We start from the raw sequence: 20,191 nt of genomic DNA, 5'->3' as shown, positions 1-20,191 counted from the left end.
AAAAACTTTCAAAACGTAGTTATTGAGAAAAGTGCGGACAAACGGACGAACGGACAAGGGTGAATTTACAGGTCCACCCTCCCTTTGTCGGGGGGACCAAAAATAATCTTTTATTTGCAAATAAATAATTCAAAGTGTATAATCTGTTCCCACCTAGTTTGATAGCTTTTAACCCGCACATTAAAGCAACTTCATGTCTAAACTTGCTGCTGTGGGAAGGACAACTCAATGATTTCTTAATAGGAAGAATATTTTTAAGGGAATTTCTTCGAATGACACCGGTTTAAAAACAATCCTTGGTAGAACGAGTTTCGTTTCCACATGACGTGTGAGTATTGTAAAGATTTAATTCGTTTGCTCGTCTTTATCTTATTGAATGTCTATTTATTTCTATTTGTTTCTATAATTTTCAGAAAATAAAACCGTTGGAAGTTGAAAATCCTTAAATTCCCCGCACATTTAATCGTTAATTAACTTGTCATCATGGGAGATATACGGGAACGTATCTTGTCGCATCTAGAAAACAACGAAGACGCCGACACGTTGTTTCTTGCCGAAAAATGGGATGAAACTCACCAAAAGATCGTTGGAGCCGTAAAAAGTTTACAAATCCATGAAGGTGTAAGTTTTCTTTCTTTTTTTTTTTTTTCCAATTTATTTATTTCTAAATTTATTAATGCATTTGTGTTCAATCTGTTGTTGTCTAGCGAGATGATGCAATACTTTTCGCATCGCTTTAAATGTGTGTTTATTACATAGAGTCGACAGATTGATTTTTAAAAATGTTGTTTTAAGCAAATAACAACAGTACGTACTTAACTGTAATGTCGAAAATAGTAATATATCCAAAAATCGCGAAAAATTTCCCTACATGTGTAAATACCTTGAAGATTGCGAATACCAGGGACATACTTATCTCCCTTTTCACCATTTTAATGACTGGCGTTTTGTTGTAGCCAATAGCTATAGACTTTTTTTTTTTTTTTGATACTTCTACAGTTTATCGCCGAAAATGGAGACGCCAATTTTTTTCGGGCACCTGTCATTAGAATCAGAGGGAGAAATCAGTATTTTTAACTATGACCGAAGTATGAAATAAATAACAACGAAAAAAATATAACTAGATATACTTACTTCCGGAAAGAACTATGAAAAAAAGTAAATAAAGAAAGTGAAAGAGAACATATATCCGTAATTGTTTAATTGGAAATGTTTCGATTTAATTAATGAAAACGGGAAAGTTTTTCATGAAACGTTGTGAGATATTCTCTCACCTCGGTTTTGCCCTTGGCAAAATGAAAGAAAACAATCAGAAATCACAACAGGCTCATCTTTAAACTTCAGCGTAAATTTTATTAAAGTAAAAAGATCCAAATTGCAAAAGATGTGCCATCTTTAGCTATCTGCCGAGCTGGGCTGGTAACACCCGGAAAGGGTAATAGTTCATAGTTCATCTTCATATAATGCTGGATACAGTACTCTGCTGTCGAAGAAAAGCGGCAACAGGTCGATGAGTTAAGTGATGCCTTCCAAAGATGGATGCTGCTAGTCTGGCAGTCCTCGTGGAGTTCACTGTATATAACTGTCTGAATGGCAGACAAATGACAGGTCAAAATGTAGACCTTAATTTCGTCACTGAGAGACATTATAAGTAATGATGAAAGTCAATCAATTCACAGAGCACAACAGTGTGCAATGAATATAATATTTTGCCCAACATAAGGGCATTGGTGTTTGCAAATGATAACATTTCGCCTCACATTAGGACTTTAATACGTCTCAATGGGACAAAGGGGTTTTGAGGGTACAAGCCTCGAGTGAGTTTTCGTACGTCCATTCCGACCTGTTGTGTCTGGGAAAACTGCCGGGCTGAAAAGATAAATTTAGCGCCAAGAATAGCTTCGGCAGTTAGTAAGTACAACCAATCTGGTAAGTTCAAACAAAATCGTGAGTAGACAAACTGACCAATGAGGAGCCTGCTTATTCCTGCAGAATTTCTTACAACGTATACATATTTTTATTATTAAAAACAGAAAATGAAAATGACATATTCATAATTATTTAAACTGGGCGAGCGCCATTTGAAAACCAAATAATTGTAAAGACATTTATTGAAAAGTCTGCGTCAGAAAATATAATTTTAAAACAATCGTGTAATTTTTTTTTGTTATTTCCTACTTCGGTCATAGTTTAAAATACTGATTTCCCCCTCTGATTTTAACGAGAGGTGCCCTAAAAAAATGCTGTCTCCATTTTCGGTGATAAACTATAAAAGTACCCCCCCTTTTTTTTTTTTACTAAAAACACAGTAGCGGTTGTTCTACTCTGGATTTTCATAATTTTTGGATATATTACTATTTTCGACATGACAAGTAAGTACTGTTGTTTTCGCTTAAAACCACATATTTCAAACATCAGTTTGTCAACTCTATCTTAATAAGGACTAAAAAAAGATCACCCATGTCACGTTTGAAAAAAAAAAAAGGAGCCTGTTAAGATAGTTGAGAACGATTTTTTAATATGTCGTTTGAAGCAAAAACAATATTACATACTTAATTGTCATGCCGAAAATAGTAATATATCCAAAAATTATGAAAATTCATTGAGTAGGAAATTATTTAAACTAGCCTGGGTGCTTGGCGTTGCCTGGGTGTTTGGAGGTGTGTGTTTAGCAAAAAAATAAAAGTGGTAGTAGGCAGGCAGGCTCAAACCCTTACGGCGAAGGAGGAAAAGAATGTGAAAAAATAAAACGTGACGTCTTTGCCGTTGTGTCCATTGCCAAACCAGAAGTGGCGAAGGTTTAAATTGAGGCTAATCAGTCAGTCGAAAAAAAGGGATGACTTTTTCGAAAATATTGTCGAAAAAAGCGACCCCCTCTTCCTGTAGAAAAGTGCCCAGTTGAGGGTGAAGGAATTAATGTTTTAAGTCAATTCCTCGATATTTGTCATCCAAAGGGTCGAGCTTCAAAATGATACCACTCTCGTGAAAATCTGTCATCTCTGTCGAAAGTTTTAGGCAGATGTACAAAAATACATATATACATTTAAACAGGCAGGTGAGATTTATATCGGGGAAGTAATTTTTATAGAAAATTGGGTAAAATTGCATTTTTCTTAGACCTTATAAAGTAAACTGTGAAAAGTTAACACACAGGGAACATAACTCGGAATGCTTATTTTAAATGACTTGTTCATGGCTGCAATATTTGTTGTCTATAGCGATAGACTTTATCTATATATCTGTGAAAGTGTGTGTGTGTATGTCTGTGTACATTTCCCTACACAATATCTCTGTCAATTTTCAGTCTACAGACTCGAAATTTGATATACAGGGTACTGAGATTTGGGAAAATCTTTGTAATCGGTTTTCAGCCAGAAATTTTGCTGTTAAAGAGTCAAAGTTCAACGATTTGACCTCTGAGAACTCTACCAAACTCCTCTGCCAAATTTTGGGTCTAAACACTTGAAATCTTAGATATAGGTTCCTTGGACATGGATCTAACTTAATAACTTGATTTGAGCCCAAAACAAATGTTAAGGGGTCATAATAGGGGTCAAAGTTAAAAAAAATTGACCGTTTTTTTTTTTTGCTCAACATACACTCGGGTAACGCCGGGCTGAAATGCTAGTTTACTACAAACACTATATTGAATTTTTGTAATTTTTGAATATATTACAATTTTTAACATAACAATTAAGTACATAATATTGTTTTTGCTTAAGACGACATATTTAAAAAATCGATTTGTCAAAAACTCCAAAAAAATAAATAATAAATCCACTGAGTTGATTAAGAAGAAAAGACTAAATCAAAACGTGATTTAAAACTATGTTAAATAAATGTTCTGGTTCTTTACTACAATAGTGGTGCCCTTGAAAATTCTGAGAACAAATAAAGCATGGTACGTTTTTGGTTTATAAACGTCAATTTTCGTCAGAAATTTGTATCCGCCACAAAAATTTGTAAAAGTGCTCCAAAATGAAAAAAATATAACAAATAAATTTTAGCAAAGGCAAGATAAGTTACTCTTCTGCCTATCTGGAAAAACATGTTTATTAGGCTTGAAAAACATATAGTGTCTAGCATAAGACAAGAACAAGAAAAATGGTCGCAAATTGACACCTAAATATTTGAAAATGACTTAAAAATAAAACAAAATACTGTTAGAAACTCACTCAGTAAATGTTAACGTGATATTTGGGTGGATTTCTCGCAGTATTTTGTATAATTTTTATTTTTAAGTCATTATCAAAACTTTAAATATCTATGTGTAAATCAACTGCCATTTTTCTTTTTCTTACCTAATGCTCGACACTATATGTTTTTCAAACTGAATAAACGTTTTAAAGTAAGTAAAACCACTAAGATATTTTCCAGATAGGTAGAAGAGTAACTTATTATACCTTTGATAACATTTATTTGTTATAGTGAAGTTTCGCTTGCGCATTGCATAAAAGCATGGGGCGCTGCGCCACATGCAGTTCCGCAGTTCTCTGCTAAGTAGAGTTTGTGCGCTTTCCCATTGCCAATTTAATCTGATCATCTGCAAAGCCATCTGGTTCTCAGATCCACAACATCAGTTTGTCGGTGAGTGCAACTGGAACTACTGTTACATATGGAATAGCAGGATTGATTACTCATGTTTACTCCTCTGTATCCGCCGTGTTCTGTTTATGCCTAACCATAATAACAGGGTAACCTTGAGAAGGATATGGCTCTTCATCACGCACAATCATTCGCTATGGAGATGGCTCTTCATCACGCACAATCATTCGCTATGGAGAGGCTGTGTATTGCGCTTCACATAATGCTGGGATGCATGGAGACCAGTTGAGGAACTCCTGATGGCCACTCGAACAGGAACTACACCTCTGCGTTCTTTCTGAAGCATCCTGAAAGACGACAGAGATGAGAGAGATGAGATATTTGTTATACATTTGTTTTTTGAAGACTTTTCGTACCTCTGTGGATTGTAAAACTGTGGTCTGAAATGCTGCCAGAGGCAAAGTAAGTTGCTTTTCTGTAATTAAGCACTAAAAAAATTAGTACAAACCTGTTTGTGTGCAGAGTGTAAAGACCTGTGCAGACAAAAATAATTTTTTTAATTTAATTTTTTTTATTACATTTTCACTGCAAACAAAGAGCTACTATCAGGGACATAAGTTGCAGGGATACTATGTAGGGAGTGGAGCAGCAAGATGTCTGTTCACATTAAACTTGAACTTCTGCATGTCAGTACAGTTGGGGAAGCAGGAACCTGGAAGGGAATTCGAAAATCTAGCAGTTCTGGGAAAGAAACTATTATAGTAGAAGGCCTGCTTACATCTAGAGATCTCTACTGTGTAGGGATGGGAATTAGCTGATTGTCGAGTTTGTTGTGGTATTTACGTCGAAAGGGGGGGTATAAGTTCTTTTAGTTTGTTGAAGCATCCACTATTAAAATACTTGTAAAACAGGCAGAGGGATGCAGAGAGGGAAAGTAAGAGAGAAATAGAAATGAAGAATTTTTTTTTTTTTTTTTGTAGCACATGAAAAGGTAAAGCCGTAACAATTACCCACTAATATGGCATCGAGAGGCCCCACCAGAAGCTACTGCATGGTCCAGAATCCATTCACCAAATCGCAATATAGCAGCCCCAGTACTTTGCACCTGCTGATAGGAGAGCCTCCTTAGTGTTTAATCAAAGGTTCGGGTCCCTGACTATCAGGTGGATAATGTCAGCCCAGATAAAACGTTTACCTCCAGCACCCTTACTAGTGACATGACTACAAGGATAGACATAGAAACAGAAAAATTCCGACATTCCTGGCGGTTGTTCACGCAAAATACTGCCAACCTAGAAAACAGCTTTTTCTTTTCCCTTTGTCAGAAAAATCACTCATTAAAAATGAGGACTGAGGGACAAATAAAGAGAAGCGAGAGTAACGGGAGCTGCTGATAACGCATCCACAATGCATTGTCTAAAAAAAAAAAAAAATTAAGTATTGTACTTAATAAAAGCCCATTTGGTGTGTTTAAGAGGGAGTTAGGTGAAAGATTCCCCTCTTGCCAACTGAAAATGAAAACAATTGCAAAATCTGTTATGCTATCAACTTGGAAAATATAAACATTTATGGACAAGAAAAATCTATGACAAAAAAAAAAAAATAAAATAAGATATATATTCCAAATGAACTCTTTATCTGTGCCTAAATCCAAACGTAGATTCCATGAGTAAAGCTTCTTTCTTAGAACTGCATGCCAGTGGAACTCTCTGCTGCTTGCCTGTTTCCCACCTGACTACAACTTGGACATCTTCAAGTCCAACATAAACAAACTCCTGACAAACCGCCCCCTTAAGTAAGACACTCTATCAAAACCCCCAATACTAATGAATGCTACAATACTATCTCACGCAATAACCCTTATCCCTGAGTGGCCTTCGGGCCTTGATAAGTGGTGACCCCCATGTAAAAAAAAAAAAAAAAAAAAAAGATAGATTTGGCACATCTTTCCACGAGTAAACCATTTACACAATTAATAAAACAATGAAATAAAATAAGGATTAAAAACTGAAATAAATATAATATTAGCACTTGCATCTAGAAAAGAAATATTACAAAATTCATAAGTTAACTGCTATATAAGACGTCTTTCGCGGCTGCAAATAGGAATTGATTTTGCTTGAAATAAAAATGCAGCGTTTTCATTTTTGAAAAGAAAACGGTCATCACGTGACATAGCTCGCTACTTAGACAAGCATGTTTTTTTATAAATAGTAACGTGTTGACGGACGGGGTGGGGTAAGAAACCAGCATTTTCATATCTATTCATGCTCTACTTCAAATGACACTTGCCAGAGATTCAGCACATTTGAAATGGATATTAGATGGGAAGTGTAACTATAGAGAAAACTGAGGTAAAGTTTGGAGATGTACACTGTGCCATAGCTGCTCATCAGTCGGATGTTTGTAGAATTGAGGATAAAAACTTTGAGGCAAATTTCGATGGAGAGAAATGGAAGGGTGAGCCTCCAGTGTTACGAAATAGTGACATATAAGAATTCAATGTAAATTCCTAAATTCCTAATGAACTGCCCCCTTAAGTAAACACTTCATCAAATCTCCACACTAACGTACTGTACTTGCAATAACCCTTATCCATGAGTGGCTTCTGGGCCTTGATAAGTGGTGACCACCGTGTAAAAAAAAAAAAAAAAAAAAAAAAAAGTGAGAAAATCTCAGTTTGAGAAGGTGGTGGAAAGTATTCTTTTAGGAAAAGGTGTGTTACCATTGATGGCAGTGTTTCAAGCCACAAAACGGAAAGTCAAGCCAGTGTTAGAATTGAACTGTTTTGTGGTGTGTTATATAGAGCAGTATAGTAACTGTGTGTGATGAAAAGATGAGGAAATGGAGACGGTTGGTGGAAAGAACTATGATTGTGGACTTTAAGTCCGCCTACTGGCAGCTACATGTAGCAAAGAAACTATAGTAATACCAGTTGTTCGGCTATAAAGGAAAAAAATTATTGCCTAACACGATTTCGATTCAAACTGAATGTTGCGCTGGAGGTTATGGCAGCTATTTTAAAAACGGTGTTGAAGAAAGGAAGTAAAACTAAAGAAGTGACTAATTCGTACTTCGATGATGTAATGGTGGATGTAACGAAGACGTCAACAAAAGAAGTTGTGGAACATTTGAAAGAATTTAGACTGATAGAAAAATCGCCAGAATCTCTGGACGAAGAAATAGCACTTGGTTATAAACTAATGAAAAGAAAGATGGGAAAGCTAACATTCAGACGAGACAACAAGATCCCGGAGATAGGAGGAGAAATTAGTGGACGAGTAATTTTCTATCTGTGGCAAATTGTTAGGACACTATCCAGTTGTTGGATGGATGTAACTAGCATGTAGTTAAAAGAAGAGCAAGTGGAGTAGACAGAGAGCAATGTGACCATACTATCGAAGCCTCCTGTTTTGCATACATCTCTGTATACTGTCTAGTGCTGCTATCATATTAGGCTGTCTGAAGATACTGGTTTCCTGAACTAAAATGCACAAAATATTCTTATTTTTTTCATTCCCTTTGCAAAACGCAATCATGTTCTGCAAAGTCAAAGGCAAAAACAATTTTTCCCTACAAAACAACCAAACCAAACACCATAAATAAATATTTCAAATTATAAAGAACTTGAAGCATAAAAACTTTCTCACAAATTACTAAATTCTCCATTAAATAACTTGAAAAGGATTGGTATGCCGTAAAACAAAACGACCAAACCTTATAGTATCCAGATTTAATCTTCCTTCGAGGTCATCATTGAAAATAATCTACACTTTTATATGAAGATACACTAAGTTTAATCACTAATTTTGATATGTTGTTTTAGATAAGACGCTGCTTGTTAAGATAGGCGACAGATCCAAACTTTTTAAATATGTGGTTTTAAGCAAAGACAACAGTACTTACTTGTCATGTCGAAAATAGTGATATATCAAAAAATCACGAAAATTCATTGAGTAGGAAATTATTTATAGTTGAAAGTAAATTTTATGAAAAATTGGGGGAAATCACATTTTCCATAAATGTAAACACCTTGGGGATTGTGAATACAGGGGACAAAAATATTTTTATATATATTTACGAAAATAGAACTGAAATTTGTTTCTGTTGCTTGTTTTTTTTTTTTTTCTTTTTTTAAATCTTGATGAAAATAATTTAATTTAATTTAAATAATTTACTGTTTTTGTCGTTTGAATATCTTTTTTTTTTTTTTATAAACTGACTTATCTCCCTTTACACCATTGTAATGGTAGACATACTGTTTTAGATGATAGCGATAAACTTTTTATTAAAAACACTAGCAGTTGTTCTACTTGATGAATTTTCATAATTTTTGGATATATTACTATTTTCAACATGACGATTAATTAAGTACTGTTGTTTTTGCTTAAAACCACATATTTTAAAAAAATCGATCCATCGACACTATCTTAACAAGCACTGAGAAGACTCCCATCATATTATGCAATTTATAAAGTCTGACATACGACATGAAAAGAAATTGGAATCTTCCATTTTTTTACTTAAATTTAAAAAGTTAATTTAGCGAATAACCTAACAATTTAATGAACAAAAATATGGTGAAAACTGGATTTAACTTGAAAATACTATGAAAAAAACTAGTGTTTTAAATTTAATGTTGTTCATCTTGCCGTTTATTTTTTTAGGCATGTTAAAATGTTCAATTCTTGACAGTACCTGTTTCATAGAGCAGAAACTATCATAATTATTATGTCAATTTTTGAATATGTAATTATTTCTACAAGTTTGAATTATTTCATTCTCATTTTTGTCTTTTTTTAACAGATTATTGATGCAGAGCAAAAAGTTTCTTCCAAGTTGGAATTGACAAAAGAAGGCCGAGCAGTTGCAGATTCTGGAAGCCATGAAGCTTTGATCTTTAATTCAATTCCTGAAGAAGGAATATTGCAGTCAGAGATTATGGTAAAGTTAATTTTCATCTATAATATAAATCTCACCTGTCTGTTTAAATGTATGTATGTATGAATGAATGAACGAATGAATGTATGTTTGTATGTATGTTTGTATGTCTGCATTAAACTTTGCCCTGGTGTTTAGAGGTGTGTGTTGAGCAAAAAAAAAAAAAAAGTGGTAGTAGGCAGGCAGGTAAGCAGGCTCGAACCCATATTGCGAAGGAGGAAAAGAATGTGAAAAAAGTGACGTGTTTGCTGTTCTGTCGAAAATATTGGTGGAAAAAGTGACCCCCTCCCCGTAGAAAAGTGCCCAGTTGAGGGTAAAGGAATTAATGTTTTTGGCCAATTTTTCGATATTTGTCGTCCAAAAGGGTCGATCTTCAAAATGATACCGATCATGAAAATTTTAAGCAAACATACATACATACATTTAAACAGACAGGTGAGATTTATATTATAGATTAAGTCGGGACATTACTACATCGACATTGCTGTCATAAATTGTTTTTTTGCTGTAAAAAAAAAAAAGAACTACTTCATCAAATTAAGTGAAATTTTCTTATGAGAACTTAATTCTATAATGGGTATGTAAAATATAATTTTTTTCAATATTTTCATTTTTTAATGTCTTGATTAAACTAAACAAGTACCCTGATAGTTGCTAAATCTGCAATTAAAGAAAATCGAGTTGTTAATTTTAAAGTTGACTGCCTCTATAAAAAGGACCCTGTATTTAGATTTTTATGATTTTAGGCAATGCAAGGTTGCTCTCTATCTTTTTCTCTAAAGTTTCCACACTAAGTATATTTGATTGTGAAAAAGCAGAAAAAAAGTTAATGAATTTTCTTTGATGCTATTTAGAAAAAATAATAATTTTTTTTAGTTTGAAACTTTTTCCTCCATTAAACCATTACAAAATAAAAATATTTTAGTCCATAAAGAATCTTATTAAAATTCTAACCACATATTTTTACGTCCATATTCTATTGCCAGAAAAATGTGCCAAATGCCAAAATTGGTTTTAATAAAGCCATGTCTGCTGGTTGGATTACAATCGATAAAAGTGATGGAGCCGCTAAAGTCTTACGCAAGGTAAATATTTGTGTTTATTTTTTTATTCTTGGATGAGTAGAGAAAAATGCTAATTAATTTTAATGAAAATATTTTTTTTTATTCTTGTGTCGAATATGAAATGGTCTTGTGTCAAATTTGATGACTTGTTTAAATGTCGAATGTTTTATAGGAAATTATAAAAATTGTCTTCCTGTGAATTGGGGTCACTAGCAGCTGATTTTTGCATAACCAGTAAAAATTGGGGTGCTTATTAAAAATTACACTTAATTAAAAAAACAAAAACACAAATCTTTATAATATATGTAATCATCACAGAACAACGATTCCATATTCCAAAAGTCACATAAATTGATCAAATATTTTTAAACTAAGAAAATCAAAATTCATATATTTTTTTATGGTTATAATGCTAAATTGCTTTCATTATTAGGCTGACTTTGACCTCTATAATTCAAATATCGTCTTTTATTTATTCAAAATGTCCGATCAAAGCCCTATTTTTTCGCTTCATCGTAAAATTTGATTTTCTTAGTTACACAAAAGCTACTAGATCAATTTACATAACTTTTGGAATATGACATCTTTGTATATCATACAGATTTTTCTGTAGCTTTGTTTTTTAAATAAATATAATTCTAAGTAAGCTTCAAAATTTGCTTATTCTTAGTATTTATTTAAAAAATTTTTTTTTTTTTTTTTTACAAACATTCTAAAAAATTTCATTGAATATATATTATTTGAACTAATATTCTCATCTTGGTTTTTATTTTCACAACGTAACTTTCGGTCTTCTTTAAATGCATCTTTTTGAACTCATGAATTTATATGGAGAATAAAAATTATTACCAGAATAGTAGCAGAAACTTACCATGAAGCAAGCAAACAACAGAAGATATTGTGTTTTGAAAAAAAAAAAAGAAAAGCAGCTTGCCTTGTAAGTTTGTATATAATGATGCTTATCAGCTATTTTCACGTTTGAAGTAATCCATTTTGGCTTGCAGTTAATGTCCGTTATCAAGAGAGAAAACAGGTCATTTCAGGAGCTTCCTTTTTAGTTTTTCTTTTTCTCGTAAACTTGTATAGAATCGTGTTTATCGTTTTTATTTTTGTCTTGGGTTATTTCATTTCATTTATTAGTTTATTCACTCGTAGACTTGTATAATAATCATGTTTTTTTTTAGGGGGCGGGGATTATTTCATAATACAGAACAATCACGTAAACACACCAAAGTTAAGCAATGTTGAGCCTAGCCAGTACCAGATAGGTGACCATTTGGAAAGGCGAGGCGCTGTATGTACTGTGAGATAAAAATACCAGGTTGGGAAACTGGCATAGTCTAGCTTTCTCTTGAGGCTAGATGAACCTCTCTTAAGCCGTGGTAGGCAACCCATCTAGTGATGGCGTCATGATAAAAAATACTCTTGGCGAAGCATCAAGTATTTCCAGCCATTAAAAAAAACCTGAAAGATTCCGCAGAATTAGTTCACGTTTCACCTGCGCCTATTGGCATTGGATGAAACATTTCTTTCTTTTCTTATTTCATAGCATCCTCCAGATAATATCGGGTCATCAGGAGAGAATACGCACCAAACCCTTTATTGGATTATGTGGATGAATGTTCTTATCTTGAGTTTTATTTTTATGTTTTGTCCGATGTAGACTTTGATCTTGACGTTTATCTTGTCACACGCAGATATCTTTCTGTCAAATGAGTGAACACGCACAGAATTCCGAACGGAACACTTTATTTATTTATTGTCGGACTTCCTTCCTCATCTTGGTTGTTATAGTCACAACGTTTCGGCCGTTTTGCCCTCCGGCCTTCATCAGGTGTTTTGTATCGAACTGGGGAACCGTTTGTTAGGAGTCTCGAACCCAACACTTTATGTAATCCACAGGATAGCATAATCTCATTCCGTGGATTAAATAAATGGTTCGAGCTGAAATTCCATGCAGATTCCTTAGTTTGTACTTCTGAAGAAGGTTGAAGGTTACATCGGCCAAAACATAAAAATAACACACAAGATGAGAACACTAGTCGGAGTGATACAATTATCAATCCTCGTCTAAAAAATTCAGAAACATGAACCATTTATATAATCTATGGGAGCAATGGTTCTCATTCTGTCAGCAATAGACTCTGCTATTCTTTATTATTGTTACTTGTAATAAAGATCGAACAGCCTGTCTTTGTTTTATCGTTATTTCTATGGGAAGTGCTCGTCCGAGCTCCAATCTCTGGTCCTCCCCTTGCCAATCTTTCACGAAAAACACTCGTCTAGCTGAAACCACTGTCAATAATTTTCCCCATTCTTTATCTGTGACTAAATCAAAACGTAGATTCCATGAACAAAGCTTCTTTCTTAGAAGTGCACGCCTGTGGAACTCTCTTCCGTTTGCCTGTTTCCTACCTGACTACAACTTGGATGTCTTCAAGTCCAACATAAACAAATTCCTGATAAACCGCCCCCCCTTAAGTAAGACACTTTATCAAATCTCCATTACTAACGATTACTACGATATTGTCCCATTGATTACTGTACACGCAATAACCCTTATCCCTGAGTGGCTTCTAGGCCTTGATAAGTGGTTACTTCCATGTAAAAAAAAAAAGAAAAGACCATCACTTCAAATTGATTATTGATCCATATGTTAAAACATTGTACCATAGGTTGATGTTGAAAATTTTAGTATGAATTTTGGGAACTTTAAATCTAATTTTATTTTTAAAAATTTAGCATTACTACTTATATCATAAGTTATGGGAATATATATTGTTTTCGTTGGCCAATGGCTGGGCTTCACTCAGACAAAGATTTGTCTGACATCTATTCTATTGTTCTGTTTTTTATAGGGTGACGCATCTTTTCCTTTTGTGAATTTGTTGAATTGATAGTTGAGTTTATCTATTTTTATTAATAATAAGTTTATTTTATTTTTCTTATGTGTTGTTATCTAAAAGAAAAGTTTATTCTGTGTATACAGTTGTTTGTTATTTCACTTCTATAATTTAATAGATTTTGATCTTTAAAGTTTAGAATTCAAAGTTTCTCACTTAGACATAATGTACAAAGGCCTTGATTTCTACATGTACTTGTTTGTCGTATTATTTTCTACTTCACTATTTATTATTTTTACACTTCGCAAGCATATTATTTTTTACTGATGTTCTAATATACTATTTATAATTATGAATATAACAACTAAGATGAGAATAGTAGTCGAAATTTTATTTATAATTATGAATATAACAACTAAGATGAGAATAGTAGTCGAAATTTTATTTATAATTATGAATATAACAACTAAGATGAGAATAGTAGTCGAAATTAAACAGATTATCAAACCTTAACTAAAATTTCTGAAACATAATCTTAGCATTTTAGCATCTTTGCTTAAATTATTGGAAAAAATTCATTTTCTGTTTCAGGTTGAAGAAATAACGGACAGTGTACAAGAAACCTTAAAGCAGTTACAAAATGGCACAATAACGAAGCTTTCAGATTCTCAATTCAAAGACTACAAGAAAAGAAAATTGGTAACTGAAGTGTAAGTAGATAATCTTGTTATTTTCATAATGACTTTGGGTGCTTCTTCGTTATATGAGTGAAATTCAAAAATCGAAATCTTGAATTTCAAATAAAACCATTAATATTTTCTTATTTGTCTTTTTGAAATAATGAACACATCCAAATATTTTGAATAACTATAAGATAGAAAATAAATTGTTCATGAAAATAGTTTTTTGAATAAAAGTAGTGAAAATTGAGTTCTGCTAAAAAACATAGCTTGAATTGAAATAAGGGAGGTATTTATTTTCTGAAACTAAAAATATTAGGCCAATTTAGCAAAACTCAATTATCGTTTATCGCCTTCAAAAACTTTCATTAATAATTTTCTATCTTATCGTTTTTCCTCATTTTTGGATATGTTCATTACTTTGACACAAATTAAGTATATACCGTTAGTTTTTGAATTTCACTCTAATAATGAAGAAGCATCCACTTTGTAAGTGTGTAGAGATTTTCAAAGCTATATTGCCCAAATGTCATAAGAGTATAGCAATGATTTTCCAGAAGTTGATAACCTAGCATATATTTTAATCTAATTTATAAAACTCAGTATGTCTGTCTGTCTGTCTCCATATTTTCAAACTCTATCTCTTCCGAGACTAAACATCGCAGAGCAGCGCAAGGGGCCTCAAATGATTAGATTTTTTATTGACCGTTCTTTTCTGGGTCTTTAGCTGGTTAAAATAGTTTTTAAAGGGTAAAAAATGGGTCAAAATTAAAAAAAATCGTTATGCATTTTGTACATTCATCTTAATTTATTTGTAATTTTTAATCGGTCCATATGCGTGTCACGTTGATACAGTGGTAACGTCACCAACTTTGAATGCTAAAGTTTTGCTTCTGGTTTTTCGGTTTTGATTCTCGCTAACGGCACCCAAATACTTTTTTTTTCACTTTTGAAATCACAACTCTATAATAATATATATGAAATATCATATTTAAGCGTATATATTTGTGATAAATTTCAAACAAGTAAAATATTTGTTTATTTTCCTAATATTACGTTGTATTTGGCTTTCAAACGCATTTGATGCATATTTTATTTTATTCAAATTAAAACAATGTTTCTATATGAACTCTCATTCTTTCACGCTATTAAGCGTATTTTATGACTAGGCAAAGCCTCCAATGCTAGTCTAGACTAAATCACAAAAGAACTTTATAATCCTACTGCAGCCAGATGAGTTTACTGATCAGCCAACGGATGTTTCTGTGTATAGTGTGTCATAAATTGGCTTACACTACACCTGCTGGTGATAGTCTCCTTTTATTTTGTGACTAGCGGGGGGTACCCGGCATTGCCTGGGTGTTTGGAGGTAAATCAAAACTCCGGGGGGGGGGGGGGGTTAAAATTAAAAAAAGTTTTGGTAGGTGAGTATGAGGATCGAACTCGAACCCTTGAGGCGAAGTTGGAAATTAAAGTGTGAAAAAAAAAAGTGCGACGTTAACAATTGGGCCACCGCGAGATACTAACGGAAACATGTTTGAATTTATTTGATTACTTAGATTTGGTAGGTGCACGTTTTAATGACTTAATGAGGTCAACTTTGACTGCGGGGTCGTATTTCATTTACTGCGAGAACGCTTTTTTTTTTATTTTCCGAAGATGTTGGGCGGGGGGGACCAGCTCCCCTTGTCCAATTTGAATAGCAATTGTCTGATATAAGGAAAATATTTCCACATTGATCAAAGCTGATTGCTTTTGGACATTTCCGGCGATAGCTGGAAAAATACCGCCAGAATTAGTGTCGCTTTTATTATAGGAAAAAGCCTAATCCACATGCGGCGAGCGAAAACTGTTGAATATTTATCTTCCTGAAGTTGAGCAAATTAAATGGACAGGCGAGCTCCGTTGTTAACTCGGAGATATTATGATTTCTATGTGATATAAAAAGTTTTAAGAAGTTGTGAGCTGACCGAGTGCTTCTCTGAAAAAAGCCTTTGTTGGACATACACAAAAAGCCAACATACATACACACATTTTCGCTTTTATATATATAGATTATATCTTCTATTGTTTAACTTTAACCATAGTTAGGACATCAGACAAATTCAAGTAGCAGTTGTGGTTTATTTTCGATCATTCACTTACACTTAATTTAAGTTTCTAGCAATTCTTGGTGGTTAAGATACATGGTAGGTGTATAATTAGTGCGTTAGGTGTGTGTGTGTGTTGATGAATTATTATTAAAGTAAGAAACAAAAAACTTCAATTTTTTTAATGATGAGAGATTAAATTAAAAAAAAATGATATACTTCCCTTCAATTTAACCCTTCCAATTCTGCAGAGCTGATATATCAGCCCTAGCAACAGTTAAAAAGATGACACGGTCTGTATTTCGTCCTTCTAATAATACGTTATCAAATAATTTTGTTAATCGCCTATCGCCTTTTTAGCTAATTATTGCTTAATTGGGTTAGGGTTCAAATTCAGCCATTTTCCAGAAACTGAGGATGTGGCATTTTTTTTTTTTTTTTTTTTAATTCAGGCAAAAGTCACACACACCAAACTTGATAATCCCATTGCTGCTAGACTAGTTTATTTGGTACCTAACAAATGGCTCTCATCAATTTGTTTAGACTGCACCTACTGGTGGTAGCCACTTTTTTATTTTGAGACTATGTCTTTTTATTATTTTTGCTAGTTATGGCTTTACGAGCAAATTCAAGTCGCAGTGGTCTATTTCTATGAAATAAAAATTCAAATGCTGTTTAAGTTTCTGCAATGTCTGGTGGTTTAGATAGATGGTATGTGTAAAGCGATATACGGCATAATCGCGCTGACACACCGGTTCTCATCAGATCACCAAAGTTAAGCAATGTTGAGCCTGGTTAGTACCAGATGGGTGACCATTTAGAAATTCTAGGTGCTGTATGTGTTCTCTGCTTATCTCGGCATTTTGTTTCCAGTCATCCTGTACATACACTTCACTTGCCACTGGTATTTAAAAATGTCGACTCAGGAGAGGTGTGATTGGAGATTGTGCACCTCCGGCCACAAAAATTTCATGCGCAGGCACCCCTTTGTGAGTATCCATAGTCTGTCAAAGACTGAAGGAGCCCTTCATGTGTATAACTAATGTCATGTTGATGAATTATTATTAAGATAAAACGGATTGCATCAACAAATGTGTTGAACAAAGTGTGCCTGGAAATCCGTGTTAATCCTCAAAGCTCTGTAACCAAGGATGCTGGAAAATTTGTGTTGTAAGTGTATTATCTTTATATATTGGAGTTGATTACGTTTTTTTTTACTCATGAGACTGACTAAGAGTACACCATCTTTGGATGGGTGGATTTTACGTTTAGGTAAGGTATTAACCTTACCAGACCCAAACCTCCCATGTTAACTTGCTCTCATGCCTAGCTTTCCTGGCGAAAAATGAGGAAAATGTATAAGGGTTAAAAGTTGCTCGTATCTTGCAAACCAGCAGTAAGAATAATCTCAAACTTATAGATATAGCAGAAAATATGCCTACCTTCCACCTAACTATAGTATTGCACCTTTGAGTGGTAGTCTGCCCAACAGGTTGTGCTCTGTTCTATTGAAGGTGTTTTTCTGTGCTTCTGGAATTTCAGGCCAATATTAGATAACTAATTAGGTTACTAATCTCGCACCAAATACAAGATTTAACCAGGATTGTCTGCTATTTTTAGTACTTCTTCACATGTTGTTTCAAATATGTAGAATTTGGTAACTCTGTATATAGGAATTAAATCAATTACCCAATATTCGTAACTCGGCTTAGCAGGGTTTAGTTTGCATGGAAATGTAAGATAAATTTTAAAAATACAAATAAAAATTAAATATAAATTAACAAAAAAATTAAAAATTTCTGTTAAACGTTAACAGCTAAAGAATTCATGGACAAATTGCCACCAATTGTGCTTTACAAATGGCATAACTAATTTCACAATGAAATAAACCTTTGTCTGAATCTTTTTCTTTTTTTCAGCTTCTTTTTAGAATTAAAAATGATAAATGAAATTATTTAATTGTCAGGTTGTTTTAATATGCTCATATAACTTCAAGAAAGTAGTTAAGCTATTTCTTTTCAAGTAAATTCATGCTTTGTTTTTATTTAAACTGATATATTTAATTTTTGCATCTTTTGTACATGGTAATTTTTTTTTTCTCCCAGGAAAGTGACAATATATGTTCTAAGAAAGGGTCCAAATTTTAGTCTGACGATTCCAGAACCAGAAAAAGATTTGACAGATGAAATGCTTTCAACGTGAGAATTTTTACATCTATCTCTACCTCTCACTTTATATATATATAATCTGAGATTATTGTTTTCCAGTGACTAAGTAACCAATGAAGTGTAACAAAGTTAATACAAGAGTGCTCAATACCAAAGTAGAGCAGGGTATACGCTTTATTTGTTTTTACATAAGCAAACTTTGATTTTGTATAAGCTGTATTGCCTGAAGAGGTCTCTAGTTACTTGTAGCTAACTGACTGAAACATGGTCATGACTGTGTAGCAACATAGCACTGCTTATGTAAAAACAAATGAAGAGTATATATATATATATATATATATATATATATATATAGTGTTTTTTATTTTGTTGAGTAAATCTTGAGAGTTCTTTATGTGGAAGGTGCTGATAGTGCCTATTAGTGAAGTACAGATATTTGATATGACTCGTGCGATTTTGTGTGTTATGCTATCTTCACTCCACTAATGGTTACTATCATAAAGAACTGTGGAGATTTACTCAACAAAATAAAAAAAAACATTAATGTACAAAAAAACTATACACAGCTTATATATATATATATATATATATATACTTTTTTTTTTTTTTTTAGAAAATTTTGAAATAAGCAGAAATTTAACAACTTTGGCATTGTATAAAATTAATCACTATTTGCAATAAAGTAGTTTTTTTTGTTCGTTTTTTTTTAATAAGGATAGCATTATATTACTGGTCTTGATTGAACTATTGTTCTCATCTTGAGTGTACTTTTGCAACGTTTTGGTTGGTTTGGCCTTCGACCATCTTCAGGCATGTCACTTGTTTGGAAAAAGAAAAGAGAAAAGTTAACTCACAGAATACGAAAATATCTACGGAGTCAGTACCTTTTCCTCCTTTCTTTTCCAAGATGGCAACCAACATGCCTGAAAATGGCCGAAGGACAATCCGACTGAAACGATGCACAGATTACACTCAAGATGAGAACAATAGTCCAATCAATACAAGTAAGATAAACAATTAGCCATCATCTAAAAAATTCAGAACTTTAAGAATCGGATTAGTTTTCGAGTCAATTTCTAAAAGCCATCCAACATATGCCAGCATGTAAAATGGACGTTAAACTGAATATGATTATGATGATGTCATTTATGGCTTGCTAAAAGACGTACTCAACATTATCCAGGAATGAAAGGTGGTTTTTATAGAACATGGAAGTTGCAAATGCTAAAATGTTTACTTTTTACATAAAATTTCAATTCTCTTCAATTGGTTTGAGTGACGTGAATAGAACTATCCTATACGAACTGTAAAGGAAATAGATTACTAATGGAGTGTTATTACAAAAAGCACCCTTACATAAATAGGCTATGATTTGCATATAGAACATAATCCCAAAATTATGCCAATCATTTTCATGACATTTTGTATAATTATTATTGTGAGTTTAGATTCTTCTTCCATTCGTCATCTTCTGGCATCTATTAACTTGGTCATAATTACTCTGAATGTTTTTGTTGTTCTTTTTTCATTTCTTCATTTATTTTTCAGTGGCTCTTGGAAAAATAAAGAATTCAAACCTTATAATTTTAATGCTCTTGGAATTATGCCTCAGTCAGGCCATCTTCATCCGCTCCTCAAAGTTCGAGCTCAGTATATGACCATTTTTTTGGAAATGGGGTAAGCATTTTTCTTTTTTTTTGGTCATTGCGGCTTAGATGACCAAATGAAGACTCACCTTTGAAAAGTTTTTAGAGGTATTCAGATATGGTATGAACGGATATTACAGTTAAATTTGTCGCCAGCACTTAATCGCTATGATATTAAGACCTTTATATTCCCATGTTTTATTTAATACTGTAA

At 33.2% G+C, this 20,191-nt stretch overlaps 1 protein-coding gene and 1 pseudogene across 1 annotated transcript in view; both read left to right on the top strand.

Annotated features, from left to right (window-relative positions):
- The first annotated feature begins 208 nt into the window (after positions 1-208).
- The window catches only part of LOC145279985 (phenylalanine--tRNA ligase alpha subunit-like), a 50,836-nt gene continuing 30,853 nt past the window's right edge, over positions 209-20,191 (top strand). The window contains exons 1-7 of the mRNA XM_080131582.1: positions 209-328; positions 414-621; positions 9,352-9,489; positions 10,473-10,571; positions 13,985-14,103; positions 18,269-18,361; positions 19,880-20,008. Of these exons, the coding sequence (XP_079987708.1) occupies positions 484-621; positions 9,352-9,489; positions 10,473-10,571; positions 13,985-14,103; positions 18,269-18,361; positions 19,880-20,008 (716 nt within the window). The 5' untranslated portion in view covers positions 209-328; positions 414-483. The remainder of the gene's footprint in view (positions 329-413; positions 622-9,351; positions 9,490-10,472; positions 10,572-13,984; positions 14,104-18,268; positions 18,362-19,879; positions 20,009-20,191) is intronic.
- LOC145280410 (5S ribosomal RNA) lies at positions 16,889-17,005 on the top strand (annotated as a pseudogene).

This window comes from Euprymna scolopes, chromosome 7 (genome assembly GCF_053919585.1).
Source record: "Euprymna scolopes isolate OS-2025 chromosome 7, ASM5391958v1, whole genome shotgun sequence".
NCBI classification, from domain to species: Eukaryota; Metazoa; Mollusca; class Cephalopoda; order Sepiida; family Sepiolidae; genus Euprymna; species Euprymna scolopes.
This window is presented reverse-complemented; position numbering and strand designations above follow the sequence as displayed.